The following is a 24,715-nucleotide window of genomic DNA, read 5'->3' as shown; positions in this document are numbered from 1 at the left end:
TCCACTGAACACGAACAGAAGGAAAACTCTTCAATATCAACTAATGAACTTGCCGGTCTAGAATAACTACCGGCTCCTCTTCATAAGACAAGTCCTTGTCCAACTGGACAATGCTGAAATCTAACACGTAGGATAGATCGCCGTGATACTTCCGAAGCATGGACACATGAAACACTAGATGCACGACTGATAAGCTCGGTGGCAATGCAAGTCTGTAAGCCACCTCTTCCACTCTATCAAGAATCTCAAACGGGCCAATGAACCTAGGGCTAAGCTTGCCCTTCTTCCCAAATCTCATCACGCCCTTCATAGGCGACACCCGAAGCAATACCCGCTCACCGACCATGAATGCCAAATCTCAAACCTTACGGTCGGCATAACTCTTTTGCCTGGACTGAGCTGTACGAAGCCTATCCTGAATAATCCTGACCTTGTCCAAGGCATCCTAAATAAGATCCGTACCCAACAACCGAGCCTCCCCCGGCTCAAACCATCCAACCGACGACCGATACCGCCTACCATACAAAGCCTCATAAAGAGCCATCTGGATACTCGACTGTTAGCTGTTGTTGGAGGCAAACTCTGCTAGAGGCAAAAACTGATCCCACGAGCCTCCAAAGTCAATGACACAAGCCCGGAGCATATCCTCCAAAATCTGAATAGTCCGCTCGGACTGCCCGTCCATCTGAGGATGAAATGCTATGCTCAACTCAACCCGTGTGCCTAACTCTCGCTAAACTGCTCTCCAGAAATGTGAGGTAAACTACGTACCTCGATCTAAAATGATAGATACGGGCACACCATAAAGACGAACAATCTCCCGGATATAGATCTCAGCTAACCTCTCGGAAGAATAGGAAACTGCCATAGGAATGAAATATGCTGACTTGGTCAGCCTATCAACAATAACCCACACTGCGTCGAGCTTCCTCTAAGTCCGTGGGAGTCCAACAACGAAGTCCATAGTGATACGCTCCCACTTCCAATCAGGAATCTCAATATTCTGGAACAAACCACCAGGCCTCTGATGCTCGTACTTAACCTGCTGACAGTTCAAACACTGAGCCACATATGCAACGATATCCTTCTTCATTCTCCTCCACCAATAATGTTGCCGCAAATCCTGATACATTTTAGCGGCGCCCGGATGAATAGAGTACCAGGAGCTATAAGCCTCCTCTAAAATCAACTCTCGAAGCCCATCCACATTAGGCACATAAACTCGACCCTGCAATCTCAAAACTCCATCATCCCTTAAGGCAACCTGCTTGGAAACTCCGTGCTGCACTGTGTCTCTAAGGACACACAAATGTGGATCATCATACTGCCGATCTCGGATACGCTCCAATAAAGAAGAACGAATGATTGTGCAAGCTAACACACAGCTGGGCTCAGAAACATCCAACCTCACGAACTGATTGGCCAAAGCCTGAACATCCAAAGCAAGCGGTCTCTCACAGACTGGAATATAAGCAAGACTGCCCATACTGGCTGACTTCCTACTCGAAGCATCGGCTACCACATTGGCCTTTCCCGACAGACTGGAATATAAGCAAGACTGCCCATACTGGCTGACTTCCTACTCGAAGCATCGGCTACCACATTGGCCTTTCCCGGATGATATAAGATGGTGATATCATAGTCCTTTAATAGCTCCAACCACCTTCTCTGCCTCAAATTTAGCTCCTTCTGTTTGAACAAATATTGCAGACTCTTATGATCCGTGAATACCTCACATGCCACGCCATACAGATAATGCCTCCAAATCTTCAACGCGTGAACAATGGCTGCCAACTCCAAATCATGAACTGGATAGTTCTTCTCATGAATCTTCAACTGCCGTGAAGCATAGGAAATGACCTTGCCATCGTGCATCAACACCGACCAAGTCCAATACGAGATGCATCACAATAAACTGTATAAGGCCATGGACCTGTGAGCAAAACCAACACCGGTGTCGTAGTCAGAGCTGTCTTGAGCTTCTGAAAGCTCACCTCACACTCGTCCGACCATCTGAACTGGGCACCCTTCTGGGTCAACCTAGTCATCGGGGCTGCAAAAGACAAAAACCCCTCCACAAACCGATGATAGTAGCCTGCCAATCCCAAGAAACTACGGATCTCTGTAGCTGATGCTGGTCTAGGCCAGTTCTTGACTGTCTCAATTTTCTTCGGATCAACCTGAATACCATCTGTGGATACAACATGACCCAGGAATGCAACTGTACTCAACCAGAACTCGCACTTCGAAAACTTGGCATACAACTGACTACCCCTCAGAGTTTGAAGAACCACTCTAAGATGTTGTTTGTGCTTCTCCCAGCTGCGGGAATAGATCAAAATATCATCAATGAAGACTATCACAAACGAATTCAAGTAAGGCTTGAACACTCGGTTCATCAAATCCATAAAAGTTGCTGGGACATTTGTCAACCCGAATGACATCACCAAGAACTCATAATGCCCGTATCAAGTGCGGAAAGCTATCTTAGGGACATCGGATGCCCTACTCCTCGACTGATGGTAGCCAGATCTCAAGTCAATCTTCGAAAATACCTTGGCACCCTGAAGCTGATCAAAAAAATCATCAATCCTCGGCAACGATTATTCTTGATTGTAACCTTGTTCAACTGCCGATAATCAGTACACATTCGCATCGATCCGTCCTTCTTCTTAACAAACAACACTGGCGCACCCCAAGGCGAAACACTAGGTCTAATGAAACCTTTCTCAAGCAAGTCTTGCAACTGCTCCTTCAACTCCTTCAACTCATGCGGGGCCACACGATACGGCGGGATAGAAATGGGCTGAGTGCCCAGAGCTAAATCAATGCAAAATTCAATATCCCTATTGGGTGGCATACCTAGCAGGTCTGAAGGGAATACCTCAAGAAACTCACGAACAACGAGCACCGAATCAATAGAAGGAACCTCAGCACTGGAATCACGAACATAGGCCAAATAGGCCAAACACCCTTTCTCGACCATACGCCGAGCCTTCATTTATGAGATAACACTATAAGTAGAATGACCAGGAGTCCCTCTCCACTCTAAACAAGGTAAACGCAGTAGGGCTAAGGCCATGGTCTTGGCATGACAGTCCAAGATAGCGTGATAAGGTGATAATCAGTCCATCCCCAATATGACATCGAAATCAACCATGTCTAGAAGAAGCAAATCTACACGAGTCTCAAGAGCCCCAATCACAACTATACATGAACGATGGACTCGATATACTATAATAGAATCACCCACCGATGTAGACACATAAATAGGAGCACTCAAAGAATCACTAGGCATTACCAGATACGGTGCAAAATAAGATGACACATATGAGTATGTAGATCCCGGATCAAATAATACTGAAGCATCTCTGCTACAAACCAGAACAGTACCTGTGATAACTGCATCGGAAGCCTCAGCCACAGGCCTGGCTAGAAGAGCATAACATCGGGGCTGGGCCCCACCACCCTGGACTACATCTCTGGGACGGTCTGCAGTTGGCTGGCCTCCACCTCTAGCGGTTTGAGCTCCACCTCTAACACCTCTACCTAACTCTAGCACCCCTACCCCTACCCCTAGTTGGCAGAGCGGGCGGTGGAACACTTGTTGCCTGAACCATAGCACGGGAACCCTGCTGCTGCGACTGAGTACCCACCAATCTCGGACAAGCCCTCCGGATATGACCATACTCACCACACTCAAAGCATCTACCTGAGTGCTGCGGCTGAGGAAACTGAGACTAACCCTGGTGACTTGAATGACCACCCCGAAAACTTTGGAGCGGCGGTGCACTAATAGGAGCTGGTGGTGCACTATAGGGCTACTGATTGGAATACTGCATATGAGAGCCACAGCCACCTGAAGCACCGTGAGAAACCTGAAGGGCTGACTGAAAAGGCCTAGGAGGATGGCCTCTACCATACGAATCTCTTCCTCTAGACGAGGTACCACTGAATCGGCCTGAATGACGAGGCCTCTTGTTAGACCCCTGATCACCTCCCTGCGATAGAACCATTTCAACTCTCCTAGCCACATTGGCCGCCTCTTGGAAAGAAATCTCACTCCCAATCACCTTGGCCATTTGAAGTCGAATAGGCTGGATAAGCCCCTCAATGAACCTCCTCACCCTCTCTCTCCCGGTGGGAAGTATGATAAGAGCATGATAGGCCAAGTTGATGAATCTGGTCTCATATTGAGTAACAATCACAGAACCCTGCTGGAGACGCTCAAACTGCCTCCGATAGATCTCTCTCTGAGTAATAGAAGAAACCTCTCCAGAAATAGCTGAGTAAACTGCTCCCAAGTCAAAGCTGGCAATCCGGCTGGTCTAGCCAAACAATAATCTCTCCACCAAGTCTTGGCGGATCCAGATAAGCAAAAAGTAGCAAAATCGACCCCATTGGTCTCCACTATCCCCATGTTACTGAGAACCTCATGACAGCTGTCTAGAAAATCCTGGGGATCCTCAGAAGATGCACTGCTAAAAGTAGTAGGGAAGAGCTTGGTGAACCTGTCCAATCTCCACAAAGCATCGGCAGACATAGTTGCTCCCTCACCGGTATGAGCTACCATACCCGGCTGAACTGCTCTAACTGGCTGAGCTGCTGGAGTCTGAAACTGGGGAGCCGTCTGCTCCAGAGTGCGAGTAGCAGGAGTCTGGGCTCTTCCTCCAGCCTGAGAGATGGCTGGTGCTACTGGAAATAAGCCTGCATAGGTGACACTCTTCATAAGGCCCATTAGACGGACCAAAGCATCCTGGAGTACTGGGGTAGCAATAACTCCCTCTGGGACCTAAGCTGGGCCCACCGGAACTATCTGGGCTAGAACCTCATCATTAAAGTCAACCTGAGGCTCCGCCGTTGGTGCTGCTGCTCTGGGCTGAGCTCTGCCCCTACCTCGGCCTCTAGCACGGCCTCGGCCTAGCCCTCTACCCTTCGTGGGAGCTACTGCTGGGGGCTCGGGCTGCCGATCAGTGGATGAGGAAGCATGTGTTCTCGCCATCTGCGAAAGAACAAAGTAGAAATTCAATTAGCATTGAGAAACCAAGCCGCACGACAGGAAAGAATAAATGTGAAGTTTTTTCTAACTTTGTAGCCTCTTGGGGATAAATACAGACGTCTCCATACCGATCCCTCAGATTCTACCAAGCTTGTCCATGAATTGTGAGACCTATGTAACCTAGAGCTTAGATACCAACTTGTCATAACCCGGATTTCCACCCTCGGGAGTCGTGATGGCGCCTACTCATGAAAGCTAGGCAAGCCACGTAATATAGAATCACTAACTCTTTTATTTAACCTTTTTAACAATTTAAATTAACATGTGATTAACAATGAAATATTAACGATAAATAAATACATGTGGAAGACTTAATCTGGTAACTTAGCCAAAACCAGTACGACAATACCAACCTACATCTCTACTCGGAATCCGGTGTTACAATATCACGGAGCATCTATGAATACTACATACAAATGTCTGGAAAGAAAGGTACAATCTGTCTCTGAATTAAATAGAAACAGAATACATATAAGGATAGAAGAGAACGCCGGGCCTGCGAACGCCTGCAGGACTACCTCGGGATCTCTAACTGGGCTGAAGGCAGCCACCTAATGCTACGGTCCAAAAGCTACCGCTCAGGGATCTGCACATAGTGCAGAGTGTAGTATCAGCACAACCGACCCCATATGCTGGTAAGTGCCTGGCCTAACCCCGACGAAGTAGTGATGAGGCTTGGACCAGACTACCAAATAAACTTGTGCAGTTATATAATATGCAGCGGAAAATAAAACAGGAATAAAAAGGTAAAGATGGGAGGGGGTACATGCTGGGGGAAATATCAATACCAACAGTAATTTAAGAGAAAGACATAAGGACAATTTGGAATTCATAGCAAAACAATAAGGAACTCGTCACCAATCTATAAGCACTTTGTATTATCTATTATTGTGGCGCGCAACCCGATCCAAAAATATAATAACACTGTTGCGGCGTGCAACCCGATCCATATCATTTATCACTGTTGCGGCGTGCAACCCGATCCAAATATAATATTATTGCGGCGTGCAACCCGATCCAAATATAATAGTGTTGCGGCGGGCAACCTAATCCAAATATAATATTGTTGCGGCGTGCAACCCGATCCAAATATAATATTGTTGCGGTGTGCAACCCGATCCACATATACAGGTCAACACCAATCACAACGAAAGTTCCGGCAAGGGCTCAATAAAGAAACAACACTATCCCGACAAGGGAATCGACAGTATAAGTAAGTACGTCCCGGCAAGGAAAAATCAGCTATAACCAAACTTGTTCCAACATCTAACGACCTCAACTAGCACCAATACTCAATCGTAATTAATTTCCACGCGAATAATCATAATCCTTGCTCAACACAGAGAATCAACAACTTAGACATTCATAGTATTTATTCAGAACACAACAATTTCAATTTAAGACTCACGGTCTTGCTTGACACCAACGTATAGATACTCGTCACCATGCCTATACGTCGTACTCAACAAGTAACATGTAGCAAATAGGACACAACTCCTAATCCCTCAAGCTAAGGTTAGACCAAACACTTACCTCGATGTCACGAACACAATTCAAGCCTCAACTATCGCTTTACCTCTTGATTCCACCATCAATCCGCTCGTATCTAGCCACAAGTTACTTAATTACATCAATAAACGCTAAATGAATCAATGCCAATGCATGAAAACAAGTTTTCCAAAGTTTTACCCAAAAAGTCAAAAATCTTCCCCGGGCTCACATGGTCAAAACCCGAGGTTACATATTGATACGTGCACCGAGATTCCCGCGTGATACCCGACCGATTAAATATATTTCGGCCTTCCGTTATTCGGTTTAGCACTATTTCCTCGAGCTCATTCGGGGTCAGGGTCAATTCCGGGGTCACGAACTCGATGTTCTCGAGGACGGAATTCTGACCTCGTATCCTAGCTTGATGAAATCAGGGTTGCTTTTCAATCCATCACGTTTCAATCTCGATCATCACGCAGTAGACAAAACCGATTTCGACTGTATACATTATTAAATTAAATTGATCGTATATCTATATCCTGTCACAGAAAATTGAAAAAAACTTCTCATTGATTTGGTAAAGAAAAACATAAAAGTCAAAAAATCGAAACAGTAAACGTTGTACACGCTAGAAGATTATTGTGTCTACTCAGTGAGACGAGAAAATAAAAATAAAAATAAAGGAGACTTCAGTAAGTGGCAAATGCGGGTTGCCACGTGTCATAACCAGATGGTTTTTAGTTTTCACCAAACACTAATACTCAGGATCCAACGGTGATCGTGGCACATTTTCCTAGAAGTATTAACTGGGCTGCGATCTTTTGACTTTTTCGATTGTTAACACAATAGCATTGAACTGATCCCGCACTCGCTCTAGTAGGACGTGAACAATACCAACCCCTCCCCTTACTATTATTGTCTAATTTTTTCTTTAGTATATACCCCTTCGTTCATTTTTACTTGATATGTATATTAAAATTAGATTTTTATTTTTATTTGTTAATTTACGTATATTAAGAGAAGATAATTTTTTTTCTATTATACCCATAATATTTATTACTCATTTCAAATTATTTTCTCAAATTCAATAAAATATGCATCAATTAATATGTATATCATGATAAATTATGAACTTAATTTATTATTTCTTAAGGGCCGTAAAAAGCCCAAACGTATTAAGTACAAGTGAACGGATAGTGTATATATTTTTTTTATAAAAAAATTTACATATGCGAACGAACGGGGAGGAATTGTACAAAATTGTGTTAGAATTACTCAAAGGAAAAGACATATTCCCAAGACTCTGGATTTGGCCAGGTTTTAGATTTTGAAAATGCTTTAGAAGTTATTCAAAGCATATCGTAAAATTGTAACTTTTATTTGGATTGTGAATGGGTTAAAATTCCTGGGATAGGCTTAACATTGGGAATACGCAATGTATTAACATAAGAACATTTCATACTAACCCTTGGTTAAGATTAAAATATTTTTACTAAGAGAATTTATATTTGACTATATTACAACGAAATAACATACATGTGGTGTTAGATAAAATATTTTCTCTGTCATTCTTATTGTTAATAATTTTTTAAAGCTATAAAAATATTATAATATAACATATTTCTGGCCATATGTTTAAAAGACTTATAACCAGATCAAGTATTATAGTAGCATGTTTAGTATTAAAAAGTTTTACAAAAAATTCTTTTTCTAAATTTGTTTGGAATCAAATTGCGTCAAGAACGAAGAAACTTGTTACATAGAGTGTTGTAATTTGGCTGTAATAGTCAGGGGTCAGGATAGGGTGACGTTTTGGGGTTAAAGGTCAGGGTCCAGAGCTTCACGTCAACGCCTCCCACACACTAAAGGCCTAAAATTAAAACGAAAATCGGAAAAACCACACATTAAATTGTTAGAATAACCAAACAAATGACCAACGCCAAGAGTTACTACTATGCTTTCATACTTATATTTCAAACATACACCTCCTCCCAACCAAAAGTCAACGCCTCTCTCTCTCTCTCTCCTTCACCTCTTCTTTTTTTGCTCATTTCTCCCATTTTTCTCTCTTCACACTTAACACAAATGAATCTTTGAGGGCTTTTTGAAAGGTTTAACAAAACCACAAAATCTGAAATTTCTCTTTGGTTCTATTAGTTTTAGAGGCTTTTTTCTTTAAATGGGTAACGGTGTAGGAAAGCTCAGCGTCTGCTTCACCAGCGGCGGCGGCGGCTGCGCCGTCGAGTCCCGTCGCCGGAAGGATTTCCCCTTAATGATTTCCGACCCACTTGAAGACCTGGGTCACTCCTTCTGCTACGTCAGGCCCGACCCGACCCGAATTTCGTCCTCCAAGGTTCACTCCGAGGAGACCACCACTTTCCGGTCAATCTCCGGCGCCTCCGTCAGTGCCAACACCTCCACGCCGCTGTCCACGGCGTTCGTCGATCTGTATTCTTACAACAGCATCGATAGGTCTTCGGCCTTTGAGGGGTCCACCTCCTTTGCTTCAATACCTCTTCAGCCAATTCCGAGAAACTCCTCTATCCACTCCGGCCCGCTTTCGACTTCGGGGCTTATTTCAGGTCCCGGCCCGGTTGAACGTGGCTTCATGTCCGGCCCGATTGAGAGGGGATTTCAATCGGGCCCCCTCGATCGTGGTCTTTATTCGGGCCCTCTTGAAAGAAGCTATTGTCCTGATCAGTTCCAAAGAAGTTATTCACATGGTTTTGCTCTTCGATCCAGAGCAAGAAAAGGGTCTTTTATCCGGGTCCTCCAAAGAGCTATTTCAAAGACCTTATCAAGAGGTCAAAATTCAATTGTTGCACCGATTAAAGGGTCAATTTCAGTGAAAGAAAGTGATTGGATAGTGGGTTCTGAGAAGCAGAACGAATTGACAATCAGCAGTGTGAACTTCAGCAGTGAGTGCAGCTTGGATGATGATGACTCGTTAGAAAATCAGAATCTTCAGTGGGCTCAAGGGAAAGCTGGTGAAGATCGTGTTCATGTTGTAGTTTCTGAGGAACATGGTTGGGTTTTTGTTGGGATTTATGATGGATTTAATGGTCCTGATGCACCTGATTTTTTAGTAACTAATTTGTACCCAGCTGTTCACAAAGAACTCAAGGGATTGTTGTGGGATGACAAGTCAGATTCATCTAATACTGATAATAGTACAATCCCAGCTTCGAGTATGGAAGTGAAAGAGGAATCAAATCAGATTTGTGATGATGATTTTACAAGGGATAGGACTAAAGATGGTTGTTCAAGATGCGTTGAACAAGAGAATTATCCTTCAGCAAGAGAGGATCTTTATTTCGATTCGCGGTTAAAGAAAAAGAGGGGGAAGGTTTCAAAGAGTAAGTACAGAGGATTAGCAAAGAAATGGGAAGAAAATCAGAGGAGGTGGCGGTGTGAATGGGATAGGGAAAGATTAGAACTTGATAGGAGATTGAAGGAGCAGCTGAATGGAAATGGTTCTAATGGATCAGGATCAGTTAATCATGAAGATGTTTTGAAAGCTCTTTCTCAAGCACTGAAGAAAACAGAAGAGGCATATTTGGATCTAGCTGATAGGATGGTTATGGAAAATCCTGAGTTAGCTTTGATGGGTTCTTGTGTTCTTGTTATGTTAATGAAGGGGGAGGATGTTTATGTGATGAATGTAGGCGATAGTCGAGCTGTGTTAGCTCAGAAGAAGGAGCCTAATCTCTGGAGCCAAGATTTGGAGCGGATCAATGAAGAGACTTTGAATGATCTTGAGCTTTTAGATGGTGATGAGTCGAACAGTATACCTAATTTAACTGCTAGTCAGCTTAGTACAGATCATAGTACATCTGTGGAAGAGGTGTGCTTATCTAATTTTAGATTTTAGATGTCTTTTTAAAGTTCTTTGTGATCTATCCTTGATAAAACAAAAAAATCCTTTTTTTCGATTGATTGGTCAACTTGGTTTTTTGTGTTGTGTTTCAGGAAGTTCAAAGAATAAGAAGTGAACATCCAGATGATGCATATGCTTTGATGAATGACCGCGTGAAAGGTTCTTTGAAGGTTACCCGGGCTTTTGGTGCTGGTTTCCTGAAACAGGTACTATGGAATATTTGCTTTTTTAGCTTGTTTACAAGTCAACCCTTGAGAATATAGTAGGAAAAAAAAGATGTGTTTTTGATTCCCTTTGTGCTTGTGAAAGAATGCTAGCTTTATTCACTCCATATGAATTGATATTTCTTGTTGAGAACAAAGTTTATGCTTTTTCATAAACCTTTTCAACACATGGCAAAAGCTACTTTTCTCTCTAATTTGAAGGCATATTCGGCAACATGCTACTTGTTAGCATACGTTGTGTTGTTCTTGTGATCAAACATTTTGCATTTAACAACTTCTTTTGCTATAGTATACACCTTAAAAGCATGAATAGTTTACTTCCAAGTACTGGTACATTTATTTTTGTCTAATGATAGAAAAACAGAACTAAAATTTGAATGTTTCTTCTTTGACTTCTGAAGTGCCATTTGCTGGCTACAGGACATACTAAATTTTCATTTGGCATCTAATATACAATGCTCTTTTCTGTTAAGGATCTATTGGTGGTTTGCTATCAGAATGCGATGCTCCCCTTAATCAGATTAATACTGGTTAAGAACTTATAAACCATAACAGAATAAATGTTTTAGCTCCAACAACTTTATAGTTTGTCAAACGCAATTATCATGTTGGAGATAGTCAAATTGCTGAATCGCTTCTTATTGAGGAAAGATTAAAACATATCCTCTGCTTTTGATTCTTTACTTATGCTCGACTAGATAACTAACTTTAAACTGCTCACTCCCTGCAGCCTAAATGGAACAATGCGCTTCTGGAGATGTTCAGAATTGATTATATTGGAACTTCTCCCTACATCAGTTGTCTACCATCTCTCCATCATCACAGATTAGGGCCGAGAGACAGGTTTTTGATACTGTCATCTGATGGGCTTTATCAGTACTTCACAAATGAAGAAGCTGTTTTAGAAGTTGAACATTTCATCTCATGGTCACCTGATGGAGATCCTGCACAACATCTTATTGAGAAAGTATTGTTTCGTGCGGCCAAAAGAGCTGGTAATTACTTTTACAGATGCAAAATGCTTGAATTGGTCCTAAGGGAAAAAGATGTAAATTTATCGGAGAACTAGTCTGAACCGTGTGATTGTGTTTCATTTCAGGTTTGGAGTTTCACGAGTTGCTTGAAATTCCACAAGGGGATAGACGCCGGTACCATGATGATGTTTCAATTATTGTTATTTCGTTGGAGGGGAGAATATGGAGATCCAGTGCGTAAGTAGGGAAAAAAATAAGAAGATAAAATCGGATAGAGCTATTCAAAGTGACAATCAAACATCCAATTTTTGTTCTTTCCTTGTCACCATTTTGTAAAATAGCAGCTAAGCCCTGGAACCAGTGATGTCTTAGTTGTAAAATGTAGTGGTGATGGGATTGTAAAGGTATTTAGATGAACTCTTTATCCGTTTATAAGCTGTCATATAAATTGTAATTTCTCCAATAAATGACATCTCTAAGAAATTAAAGAATGTTCTCCAAAATTTTCAATTTCTGTACTCAGGTCACCATTCTTTGTTCAACTTGCAGCAGCAAATCAATACCACATCTTTTGCATGTTATTGCAACAACAACAATTCAGTATAATCCAACTAGTGCGGTCTGAGGAGGGTAGTGTGTACGCAGACCTTACCCCTACCCTGAGGTAGAGAGACTGTTTCCAATAGACCCTTGACATCCTTCCTTCCAATAACTCCCCACTTTGCTCTTGGGGTGACTCGAACTCACGACCTCTTGGTTGGAACTCACACTTTTGCATGTTATTGCATTTCCCATAAACTCATTAACAAGGTTTAAAGTCTTTTTGATTATAAAAAGGAAGAAGAAGAATTTGTAAGTCTTTTTCTAATGCTTGGCTTTGCAACTTTTGACTATAATAATTGTATGGTCTGTCTATTAGTACCTCCCGTGTTTCATGGGACTTGAATTATGTTCAAACTTCAAAATTATACGTCTGTACCTGTTTTTCTAAATCTTTTTGTTCTTTTCAATAGGCATATTCATTCTAAATGACTTGTGCAAATTAAAGTCAGCACCTAAAGTAAGTCAAGTCAATTAATTCTCCTTAGTCTTAACGACGCGGCATGCAATCAATTTCTTATCTGCTTTTTTGTTCTGGTGTTTTTGTCTTTATGATTTTTCTTTGTCATTCTTACGTGGATCAAACTTTATATTCCTGATATTTGAAATTTCTACTTATATACTTCTTTTTTTAAAGATAACATCAGGACGATATTTTTCTGAGTCGTTGCGCGCGTTTGACTATTTTGTTCAGTATCTGCTATTTGTCACCAACATATTTTTGATAACTCTGTCCACCAAAACTTAGGTAGAAGAGAATAAATCATTTAGCATTTTTTTTTGTCTCCGTTAGAATTGAACCCTGAACCGCTACGTATGTATTTATGACTTCCTGAGCTTCTATAACCACCAACGTAACTCTGCATGAAATAGGAATGGCCAAGCTGAGTCAGAGAAAAATATAGCAGCAGGTTCAGAGCTATTCTGGGTTATGTAATCATCCCTTATGGCTAACTGCTAACCAATCTTTTAATTTGGGTAGTAAATGCAAAATGCAGTTGGGTGGGAAGGTTGAGTAGCAGTAGTAGGAGAAGAAGAAGTTGGAGTATCAAATTCATCAACAATAAATAAGAAAACCTGTCATTTGTCATAAATTTTGGGGCCAACATTTCAGGTATGTTGCTGCTAACTTTAGTGATCAATCCTGAAACTTAGACAAATTTTTCAAAATTCAGTTTCTTGCATTAAATAATGTCAACTGAAACCCCTTGATTTTTTTTGTAAATTTATGGCATATCGCGTATGAGTTGAAAAACTAGGAACTTTTGGCATGGGATTTTATGGACGGAAAAATTGCACGTCTATGGTCCATTCTTCGAGTCAACATTTTGTCTCAAAGAGAACAATCCAGAAACATTGAAGCAGATGATAATTAGGATCTAGCTTCAAGCAATTGTAGAATTAAATCACTTTAAAAAATACTCAAAATTGATTATTGAACTATAAAAACTACATTTTGTATCTTCGTATTCAACATATTCACGAAGCTGGACAGACTTGATAAGAAAACATTGATCGTGGACGATAATAAGTATATGTTGTTGGAAATTAAACCAAGATTAATTAGTATTCCTAAGTTATCTAGGATTTGATATTTGGTAGTTTGTTTAATTTATGTCTTATTAGGATTTGTTTACCAGTTTTATATTGGAATAGGTTTTTGTTTTGTAGTATTATAAATAGGAGTGCTACTATATATTTTATATTATGGAGAGGTAGCTACGCTGTAGAGAGATTCAAGAGTTTATGAGTTGTGAAAAAGCCTCCAAGTTCTCTCCATAGTTTAATAAATTTCTTATATATATAGCTTTTGCTGAAATTTTTTGCTCGTGCCTAAATCGTTCTTGGGTATTTCAATCCTTCGTATGCATATTTTAAATGTGCATATTTCCATTGATAATGTCGTTTCAGATATTAGGAAATTTTTTTGCTGAGGCGGAAGATATTTTTCGAAAATTTCTTACTTTATGGAAAAGAAAAATACGTTTTCTGAAAATGACTTCTTATGGTTGCTTGGAAAGTCGAAATATTTTTCTAGGAAAAAAGTATTATCAATTCTAATAGTGTTTTGATAAGACTTTCTAATAAAGATTGATATTTTGCGTCGTAACAAACACACACGAAAATCCAGCTTCCTCTTTCCACATTGTTTTTGCAAGAATTTTCACCCGATGTTATTTTTAAGGATCGATATTTAATTTTTGTCTTGTTAAGAGAAGTTCCCAAAAAAATAAAAATCCATCAGAACTTAACCTCCTCCTCCTCCTCCTTTTTCGTCTTCTTTATATGTGTTATGTTGTGTAAAAATGAAGACCCGTTGGACTTTGTGGATTGTTGATTAAAAAAAACAAAAACAAATGAGTCTATTGATTTTTGAAGGTTAATTTGTCGAACTAAACCATACAATAGAAATTATTGGGTTTGGTATTAGAAGTCGATGTCAAATTTTGGAGTTGATTTCGACAAATTTGGATCAATTTTGAACAAAAATGTGTTGACAAATCCATTAGAAACTCCTGGATATCCGCCAGAATTTATAAATAATTTGTTCTAAAAATACAACATGTTGGGAAAACTAATTCAAAAATTGTAATAGGAAACCTTAGTTATTTAGGATTTAGTTTATTTTATTCATGCCTAAATATGATTTACAGTTAGAATAAATATAGAAATAGACTTTTCTGTTTTTAGTTGAAATATGTTTCATACTTTTATAAATAGGGGTATTGATAGCTTATTTACGTATGGAGATTTGTGAGAATTGTAGAGAGCTTTCAGTGAGTTATAATAAACTATTCTCCTTCATATTGGTATTAGAGGTTCTACGATTTTGACAGAATCAAGTAGCTTTCGCTGCCGGCGGGCAGCGCTAAACAATGTGTGCCGCCCGTCTAGCCAAAAAATATATTGGTAAAATTATAGATAGTTGTTAACAGAATTAGACTATTCAATGAAAAGTTTTAAAACAGATTCAAGAAAAAAAAGCAAATTTAAAGAGGGGCAAACAAATATAGCAAGAGGAAGAAACTCTTCTCTAAATGTTGGAGAGAGGTTTGAAAAAGTTGGGAGTTGAAGACAGGTGCTTCAATAAAATTGAGTGTTGGTGACAAAGTGCATCAACGGTTGGTGACAAAGTGCATCAACGTGAGTTGGAGACAGGTGCTTCAACAAAATTGGGTATTGGTGACAAAGTGCATCAACAGTTGGTGACAAAGTGCATCAACGTGCATTGGAGATATGTGCTTTAACAAAATTGGGTGTTGATAACAAAGTGCATCAACGGTTGGTGACAAAGTGAATCAAAGGGTGTTGACTTCTCTGGATAAGGAAACATATATATTAAACTTTTGATGATTCGTGTGAACTCGCAATAAGCAAATCTATCAGAAACTCCTTATAATCCGCCATGATGTATTGTACTTAACTCCTGGTGATCCACCCTGAGTTGTGGTAAGGCAAATCTTCTGGCAATCTGACGGGAAATGAACTCTAACTATTGACCCAAAAGTTATTTTCGCCCGAACTTATTTAAACGAGTCAAAACTTGTATAGTGACACGAAAATAGCTATTTTAGTAGATCTTTGGTTTGGTTCAAAAATCTAGTTTGACAACGGATTTTAGTTTGAGAGCATATGACAGAAGTTACTATTAATAGAGCTTGAATAAAGGGTGGAGGCCGAATACGTTATTGGACCCTATATTTGGGCATTGCAAACCGCCAGACCCCATGAAACAAAAGGAGAAGCAAAAGTTATAGGGAAATTGACACATCGGTATACAATATGATATACATATATGACGTCACTCACACACAACTTCAATCCAACAGAAAAAGAAGAAGAGACAAGGAAAAGAAATTTGAAATCTGCTTTCTGCTTTGCCTTGTTTTTTTTTTTTTTTTTTGTAAGGAATACATTTTGGAGGAGTTGCTGAATTAATGAAAATTGGTTAGGAATGTTACTTTACTTTGTTTTGTAACTAAAATGTCATTCTATTTAGTCCTTTGTAACTGAAAAATTGTTCTAAATGATTGGGTTGAAAAGAAAAATGCCAAATATCGTTTAAACGCATAAAATGACTTTTCGATTACAAAGTGCAAAATTAAGTGGCCTTTTAGGTAATAAACAAAGTAAGGTGACTTTTCTAACCAATTTCCATTAGTTCAGTAACCAATTTGCATGAAATCAAAATAAAAATCTTCATATTTTCCTATTATCTCTCCTCTTTTCAAGGAATATGACTATATAAGGTAATTTTCTTGGGCTTAAGTTGCTAAAATATTGCCAAACGTGTTGACAATTGTCACGGTGAGCCAAACAACTACAAGCTTTATAACACCAATATAGTGCACTACATTGCCACTGCCCTTCCACAGCATGCACTAAAATTATCAGTAAGAATCAGTAATTTTTTTTAATAGTTCAGAGGGAATTTTTTTTCCAGCCAAGGCAGAGTGAAAAAGCTGCAATTTTGTCCTTAAACATTGTAAGATGTGGAGAAGAGAAGTATTAATTACAATACCTTACAAAATTTTATCTTCTTATATATTTAGTCATCTTTGACACAATATTTCACAGACTAGCCCCAAAAATCACGCTAATATATTAGCACAAGTGTGAAACTATAATGGGCACTAGAGCTGTCAAAACAGGCTAGCCCAGCCCAGCCCAAGCCTCGTGGGCTTTTAAATTTGATGGGCTAGGGCGGGCTGACCCTCCATCTATATGGGCCTTAAAATGGTCAGCCCAGCCCAGCCCTAAGAGGGCCGCGTACTAGGGCGGGCCGGCCCTTCAACTTTTTCAGGAAAAAAATATTTCTTCAAATTTTAGATATTTTTTCGTGACATAATCTTTTAATCATATGAACGACTTCTATTTATTTAGAGTGTACAAGAATCTTGATATTTGATAAGGAATCTCGTAATTGAATGCAAATTCTCTATATCTCTAGCTCTTCTTTTTTTAACGTTACATGAATATTTTTTTAATACTTTTCTTACACTTTCCTTAGATTGAGGTAGTGCTTCGATAAATTTATATGTTAAAGTTTTTTAATTTAGGTTTAACATTATTTATTGATTTCATCATTATAGTCCATGAAAATTTTAAAATTCATGAAATTTGCTAGTGTTTTTCAATTTTTCTTTCGGTATTAAAACTTGACCTTTTTCTATACTGAAGAGCAATTTAATAATTAATAATATATTAATGTAACCAAACTGATCATTGGCCACTTAAAGTAATATTTCTTTTGAAAAAAATTACTATTGGCTACTTAAAACTTTCCTAGTTCATTGTTAATTAAGCAAAAGAAAAACTAATCTTGCCATACTACATGTATATCAAAAATATAAATTCTAGTTGATATGGAAGGGTAAATGAGAATTCTAAGGGTGGTAAGGGTGGAAAATGTGGATTATAGTTAATATTTTTTTAGTTTTTACTTTTTTTAAATATTTAAATATGAATTTAATTAATTTTTGGCCCACGGGCTAGCCCAGGCCCAGCCAGCTGACTTGGGCCGGGCTTATAAGCCTCAATATTGAATGGGCTACAACAATTTCAACCCAGCCCTACCCAAGTAGCGGGCTGGGTTGGACTGGCCTCATGGGCCAAGCCCATTTTGACGGCTCTAGGCACTACCATTCTCAGACTAATTGGACGTCGTATTTATATTTCTGCATGTAATATACAGATACTTGGAAACAATTCGTGTTACAATTAAAAAAAAAGGTTCACAACAAGAATGTCACTAAAAGAGCTGGATTTTCTGCCAATTCTGGAAAATTCCTTTACCCGCGGTTATAAAGAATTAGAAGCATTTTCTGTGGACGATAGAGGGACCAGACTCATCGTACTCTGCCTTTGCAATCCACATCTGCATTTCAAAGTGTAACGCATAATTAGTCTTTCCCACCTTTTTATAGTAGCATATATTTATAATCATAATCAAAAATAGTACAGTAAAATAAACATAAACAAAGAGACAGAGAGTAATAGAAGGAAACAGAAACATATACGCATATGAAACTTGCAAACTAAGACCATAAGTGCTAATATGACAATAAACATAAGTGCTTTAAGTCGAGTTTCAAGATTATTTTACTAACCTGTTGGAAGGTACTTAGAGAAGCCAAAATAGAACCTCCAATCCAAACACTATACTTCCTTTCTGGTGGAGCTACAACCTTAATTTTCATGCTGCTTGGAGCCAATGCAGTTATTTCTTTACTCATTCTATCAGCAATTCCATTAAACATAGTCGAACCACCACTAAGTACGATGTTCCCATAAAGATCCTTCCTGATATCCACATCACACTTCATGATCGAATTGTACGTTGTTTCATGAATGCCAGCGGCTTCCATTCCAATCATCGAAGGCTGGAAAAGTACTTCTGGGCATCGGAAACGCTCAGAACCAATTGTAATAACTTGTCCATCAGGCAACTCATAGCTCTTCTCAACGGAAGAGCTAGTCTTTGATGTGTCTAGTTCTTGCTCGAAATCAAGAGCAATGTATGAGAGCTTTTCCTTTACGTCCCTCACTATTTCCCGTTCAGCTGAGGTGGTAAACGAGTAACCGCGCTCAGTCAAGATTTTCATTAGGTGATCAGTAAGGTCACGACCAGCCAAATCAAGACGTAAAATAGCATGTGGTAGAGCATATCCCTCGTAGATTGGGACAGTGTGACTCACACCATCACCAGAGTCCAGGACAATACCTACATTAGAAATTTCCTAAATGATCAGCAAACGTTCAGTTCATTACAGTAAAGTCACAAAACTAATTTCTGTCAACTCACCTGTTGTACGACCACTGGCGTATAAGGATAGAACGGCTTGTATGGCAACATACATAGCAGGAGTATTAAATGTCTCAAACATGATTTGTGTCATCTTTTCACGATTAGCCTTTGGGTTAAGAGGTGCTTCAGTGAGTAGAACAGGGTGCTCCTCTGGAGCTACACGAAGTTCGTTGTAAAAAGTATGATGCCAAATTTTCTCCATGTCATCCCAATTGCTAACAATACCGTGCTCAATTGGGTATTTTAATGTGAGAATACCACGTTTGGATTGAGCTTCATCTCCTACATATGCATCTTTCTGGCCCATTCCTACCATTACTCCTGTGTGACGAGGGCGACCGACAATGCTAGGGAACACTGCTCTTGGAGCATCATCTCCAGCAAATCCAGCCTATTAAATGACATTAAAACAAATCAAAGGAGGAATTTTATGATTTGGATAGAGTTGAATTTTAATGAATGGTACCTTAACCATTCCAGTCCCATTATCACAGACAAGTGGCTGGATATCCTCACCATCTGCCATTTTTTCCTATAACAGCTATGAACAAAAATGAAAGCCTCAAATTAGAAAGAACTGAGGAAAAAGAGAATTACAAGAAATTAGCCTAGATAAGACTGTCAAATCTAAAATCTTATAATGGGTGAGGGTGAGGTTGACATTCGCCTTTTCATGATTAATCAGAGTCCAAAAGCGGATCCAGCATTTGAGTTCCTATCGTAATTTCAAATTAATATGTTATAATAACGGAGCAATAACGGAGCAAAATTCAAACGTAGAAAACATATATAGCACCTCGCAAAAACAACTATGGAAAGAGAAACATTACTTTTGGGGGGCTTAGGTGGAGGTCCTGGGACAGCAGGCTGGAATTAGTTCCAATAATATAGAACAAGAAAAGGAAAAACTGAGGGAAAATGATGAGCCAAAGCTGAAACTTTTAAAGCAGAAATTGGTTATAAGTGCAAAGTTTTTGGGGGAAAGCGCATTTCTTGCTTTCGAAAATCTTGCGTATCCTCTCATCTGTTCCTTACCTTTGCAAGTCTCCACTAATCAGGCCTCACACATTCATAACCGCTTACTTCTAATAACTGCTTTGGTTGAGGTCCACTTGGGTTATGCTGACTAAAAAGTCACTGAGATTTGAGCTCGTGAAACTAAAATTAACTTGTGTTTGTTAGCAGTGGCACCCCGACAAGTTCTATGGCCTAAAGCCAAACTTTATGACGAGATCTTAATTTTTTTTATAAAAAAGTTTATTTATTTATTTGAACTCTATTTTTCTAGCGTTTTTTATTTACAAAGTTATTAATAATTTTTTTATAATCAATAACTCTAATAAGTCTTTCTTAATTGACAATATACCTAATCCATTTAACCTTTCTTGAGACGTTGTTGATCTTAGGTAGGATTTTATCTATTTTAATTTTGAAAATTTCTTTTCGCCAAAATGACAGTAACAAGAGTTATTAACATTATTCCATAAGTAATATAGGCATTAGAAAAAGAATCAAATATTTTTATTTGACCGAGTATATCAATTAAACTGTTATCTTCTAATTGTACTATTTTTCTTAATATTTTTAATTCCGAAAATAAATCTATTAAACCATCAATATCGAATTAATTATTATACTTTAAAGAACATTCAAGATTAAGGCAATTGTCACGCCCCAAACCTGAAGAGGCGTGGCCGGCACCCGGTGCCATACTCGGCCCGAGCGTACCACTCTGTAACTGTGAACTCTGGAGGGGTAACCCTCAACTTAGGCCGATGAGGCCATATTCTGAATCGTCTAAAAATACCGTCTCTCTCATCTATGGGGTAAACATATCCAAAAGCTGATATATATAGCTGTGCAGGCCGACGAAGCCGCCATGAACATCTACTGATATACAATATATAATAACTCATCTACAAGCCTCTAGAGATAACTGAACTGTACCATGGTCGGGACAGGGCCTCGACCTACCCATCAAATCTGTATATATAAAATGGACACCAAGGTCTACACCTGGTAACTCCGGGAAGTGGAGCTTACAAACCAAGCTGATGTTTGGCTCTATCTACTGGGAAGGTCTATCCAGCTAACTATCAGGACCTACAAGCATGAAATGCAACATCCCCAGCAAAAGGGACATCAGTACGAAATAATATGTAAGGCAACAGAATAACTGAAAGCTGAAACTGAACTGATAATATAATAATTGAAAGTAATTGGGAGTCAAAGATAATACGAAGATGTGCTTACCTGCTGATACTGACTTAACTCTCTCAATATAGTAAGTAAAATAGTTGTCCGGCCCTATAAGGCTCGGTATGTGTAACTGCTCTGCCGTAGTAGGCTCGTTCATAGGCGCTCGGCCATAGTAGGCTTGATATATAACTTACCATTTGATCGGAGGTTGCCCAATAGGGGCCTGCCCATCGATTATAGCTCGATGGTAGTGAAAATATTATAATAATATGTGTGTGTGTGTGTGTGTGTATATATATATATATATAGACTCTCTTTATTCGAAGTATATATAGACTCTCTGCTCTCTTGGCTGAAAGAAGAAAAAACTAAACTGAATATGAAGTCCCGATAAGGGAGAATACTGTAACTTATGAGATTAGGATAATGTACATAAGTTCAGGAATACGAACTTCTCTTTATGCCTCGTTATCAAACTCATGTAGTTACGAGATCATGCCAAAATGAAGGAAAGGTTTAGCCTTAACGTACCTTAATCTCGTTGAGCCCTTAATAGCTTCCAAGCAACTCTTCAAACAATGCAACTCAGTCTACCATAGCATAAGGAGATTCAAAATCAGTGCTGAGTAAATGCTAAGTCCGTAACTTAAGCTAGTAGCTCATTTATATAAATTTGGGCAGCATCTCCCTGTAACAAGGACCTTCTCCAATACCATATACCAACAGCCCAACAACACCAATCAATCTACACAATAACAAGTGCACAAACGTCACACATAAAATTGCTATTTAACACGATGAGCGGCAAGCTTGGATTAGAACCAACCCCCAACTCTTTTTCCCATCTTCCCTGTACTTACAACACCATTAATAGGTCCAACATATAAGCAAATATATTGACATGACATTCCAACCCTATATCCATCATAAAAGTAACATCAAACAACCCAACAAGATAAAACAACGACATGAACAATTTCTAGGTGTTGTGTGATTTCTTCTTCTACTATTTACAACATTATCAATATACTCAACATATTGACAAGCATAAAAACAATAAGAACATTATAACAAACCTATTCCCCATGATTTTCAGCCATATGAAGTCATATACATAACTCCAAAATAGTCTAATAAGAGACAACGATTTCTTATACAACTTCGAGTTCTATCTTATAATTCTTCATCCAAATGACATAACTAACACATAGATAAGACTAATCCCATGAAATAGGGTGTTATAAATACCTTAAAGAATCTAGAAAAACTCGAACCAAATCTTCCCTTTGCTTACAATCATCCTTAATCACATCATAACACCATAGAGACTTTCTTCTTTACTTAGGCTAACTTTTGAGGTTAGGTTTAGGTAAAACACTCTTGGATTCGACTTGGAACCCTTGAGAATTGTTAGAGAGGTGTTGAAAGAGTTTAGTAACTGTCCTTGGTCGAAAATGACCAAAAATAAGTCGTCAAATCCCTTTAAAAGGTTCAAGGGTCATCCACCGCCTAAGTGGGTCCCATCAGGAGCTGCTAGTGTGGTCTCGCAAAAATGTGAATATCTCTCTACTCCGATGTCGTATCGACAAACGGTTTAATGTGTTAAAAACTAGACCCGTATATATTCAATTTGGTAGGTAGATCATCCCCTAATTCCAAGTACATTGGGAGAAAAGCTCAGATACATTTGACCTAAATTTCAACATATTTATGAATGGAACTTGTAATGACCTTTTCCAACTTTTGTTTCACAACTCGCTTGACTTTAAAACATAACACACGACTATCATACGACTAAAACCACTCATAAAATAACCTCATTACCATTTTAAGCACCCTAGTCTCACCCCAAAAGTACATGTTATAATATTCCCAACTTGTCGACTTTCGACGAAATATTATTTTCTTCAATTCCTTAGCTTCTAAACCTTCCAACCCTTTTTATACTTGTTGTTCATGATCTTCAACATATGTAACATCCGAGGTAACATGCTAATTTACTTTATACACTTCCAAAGATGATCTCATTTTTGGTCTTACATCAATTGACTTAAGACGTACTCTTACGCACGAAAACCCGGGGTGTAACCGCAATAAATTTTCAAATTTCCATCATCTAATGATATAAATTTTTACCGCTAAATAGAAAATCACTAATATTTTCATATACTTCGAATTGTTCAAATCAATTTTGAAGTGAAACAATAGCCTTGTCTACTATGTATAAAGTAATCAACTCCAAACGACTCTTGGAAAGATTTTGAGATTTTATTATCAACATTCTCATCAAATTGTTACTTCCAATATATCATACATTTCTTACGAAATTCTGGTTTGATATTCATTTCAAGTGCAATTTTCGTGGTAGAAATCATAGCAATTGCAAACCCTTCTTCTCTATACTTGTTAAAGAAAGAAAATTAAACCTTTTCACTTCACAGAACCTTTTTTAAAGGAATTTTTTCGTTCATATACAATATTTGAAACTTATTTACCAAAATTATTCTAATTTTTGTATATTACCCGCCCTAAATAAGGATTACTTACAAATTATATGCATTCCACTTTAAAAGGCTTCAATCCATTATTAGTGCCTTCAATCAAGGGATTTAGGTGTGTTTGGTATAAGAGAAAATATTTTCTGTGGAAAATGTTTTCCAAAAAAATATTTTCTTGGAAAATAAGTAGTAATCTTATTCATTTTCCGGTGTTTGGTATGAAAATTAAGGAAAATAACTTCTCAAGAGTATTCATAAATAATTTAAATATAATAAACATGAATCCATAAACTTTCAAATCAACAACCTTCCGAACCTACAAATTTCATAAACTTTCGAACTGCTAAACTTTCAAAATCGCGGAATTTCGAACCCGTAAACTTTATAATTTCTAAACCCGTAAACTTCCAAATACATAAACCTCCGAACTCATAATTTTGGAACTTGTAAAATTTTGAACTTTTAAATCGATAAATAAAAAAATTAAAACTGAAAAATATATTTTTTTTGGGGGGGGGGGGGGCAGTAAAAAAAACAGAAATTTAAAATACAAAAAAAAGTAATTTTTTTTTGTGCGGCGGGGGAGGGGTTGGGGTAGGTGGTGCAGAAAAACGAAAAAACAGAAATTTAAAATTGCAAAAAAAAATTTAAGGTAAAAAAAATAATTTTTTTGCGGGTGTGGGATGGAGGGGTAGTAGGGTGAGTGGTAATGGAAAAAGTGAAATTTTAAAAAATAAAGCCTTTTTTGGAGAGGGGGTGGAGTGGGTTGGTGAGGGTGGGGAAGGTTGAGAAAGAGTTTTGGAAAATATTTTTCCTTCTCTTGATAAGGAAATTTTTTTCCTCCAATTGGAGGAAAATGAGTTCATAAGGAAAATATTTTCCAAAATATTTAAGCCAACCAAACATGAGAAAATTGGAAAACATTTTCCGGAAAATGTTTTCCTTCATACCAAACACACCCTTAGTTACACCCTTTTTTTCCCTC

The 24,715-nt window shown here is 38.6% G+C and overlaps 2 protein-coding genes across 3 annotated transcripts; one reads left to right on the top strand and one right to left on the bottom strand.

Annotated features, from left to right (window-relative positions):
- Positions 1-8,535: 8,535 nt before the first annotated feature.
- On the top strand, positions 8,536-12,128 carry LOC104248337 (probable protein phosphatase 2C 4). The gene is made up of 4 exons (XM_009804580.2): positions 8,536-10,394; positions 10,520-10,633; positions 11,382-11,646; positions 11,751-12,128. Exons 1-4 carry the CDS (start codon positions 8,730-8,732, stop codon positions 11,864-11,866), a joined length of 2,160 nt encoding a protein of 719 aa, XP_009802882.1. The 5' UTR covers positions 8,536-8,729; the 3' UTR covers positions 11,867-12,128.
- A 5,742-nt stretch (positions 12,129-17,870) lies between these two features.
- Positions 17,871-19,972, bottom strand: LOC104248336 (actin-like). Of its 2 annotated transcripts, XM_070149772.1 has the most exons (6): positions 19,864-19,951; positions 19,701-19,748; positions 19,500-19,574; positions 19,031-19,424; positions 18,336-18,949; positions 17,871-18,103 (listed from the first exon to the last, which is right to left on the bottom strand). In XM_070149772.1, the coding sequence occupies exons 3-6, from the start codon at positions 19,557-19,559 to the stop codon at positions 18,038-18,040; spliced, it is 1,134 nt and encodes a 377-aa protein (XP_070005873.1). In that variant the 5' UTR covers positions 19,560-19,574; positions 19,701-19,748; positions 19,864-19,951; the 3' UTR covers positions 17,871-18,037. The 2 variants fall into 2 exon arrangements, with proteins under 2 accessions (XP_070005873.1, XP_009802880.1); XM_009804578.2 differs by lacking the exon at positions 19,701-19,748 and having other exon boundaries at positions 19,864-19,972.
- Positions 19,973-24,715: the final 4,743 nt, after the last annotated feature.

Source organism: Nicotiana sylvestris, chromosome 6 (genome assembly GCF_000393655.2).
Source record: "Nicotiana sylvestris chromosome 6, ASM39365v2, whole genome shotgun sequence".
Taxonomy (NCBI): Eukaryota; Viridiplantae; Streptophyta; class Magnoliopsida; order Solanales; family Solanaceae; genus Nicotiana; species Nicotiana sylvestris.
Note: the sequence above shows the minus strand (reverse complement) of the source record. Positions and strands in the feature narration are given on the sequence as shown.

Excerpts from the sequence above, each read along its gene's own strand:
- LOC104248336 (XM_009804578.2), bottom strand. The coding sequence starts at position 19,559 with ATGGCAGATGGTGAGGATATCCAGCCACTTGTCTGTGATAATGGGACT. Across the intron at positions 19,425-19,499 it reads ATGGGACTGGAATGGTTAAG|GCTGGATTTGCTGGAGATGA; the intron begins GTACCATTCATT and ends GTCATTTAATAG. Across the intron at positions 18,104-18,335 it reads CTCTAAGTACCTTCCAACAG|ATGTGGATTGCAAAGGCAGA; the intron begins GTTAGTAAAATA and ends TTTGAAATGCAG.
- LOC104248337 (XM_009804580.2), top strand. The coding sequence starts at position 8,730 with ATGGGTAACGGTGTAGGAAAGCTCAGCGTCTGCTTCACCAGCGGCGGC. Across the intron at positions 10,634-11,381 it reads GTGCTGGTTTCCTGAAACAG|CCTAAATGGAACAATGCGCT; the intron begins GTACTATGGAAT and ends CACTCCCTGCAG. Across the intron at positions 11,647-11,750 it reads TCGTGCGGCCAAAAGAGCTG|GTTTGGAGTTTCACGAGTTG; the intron begins GTAATTACTTTT and ends GTTTCATTTCAG.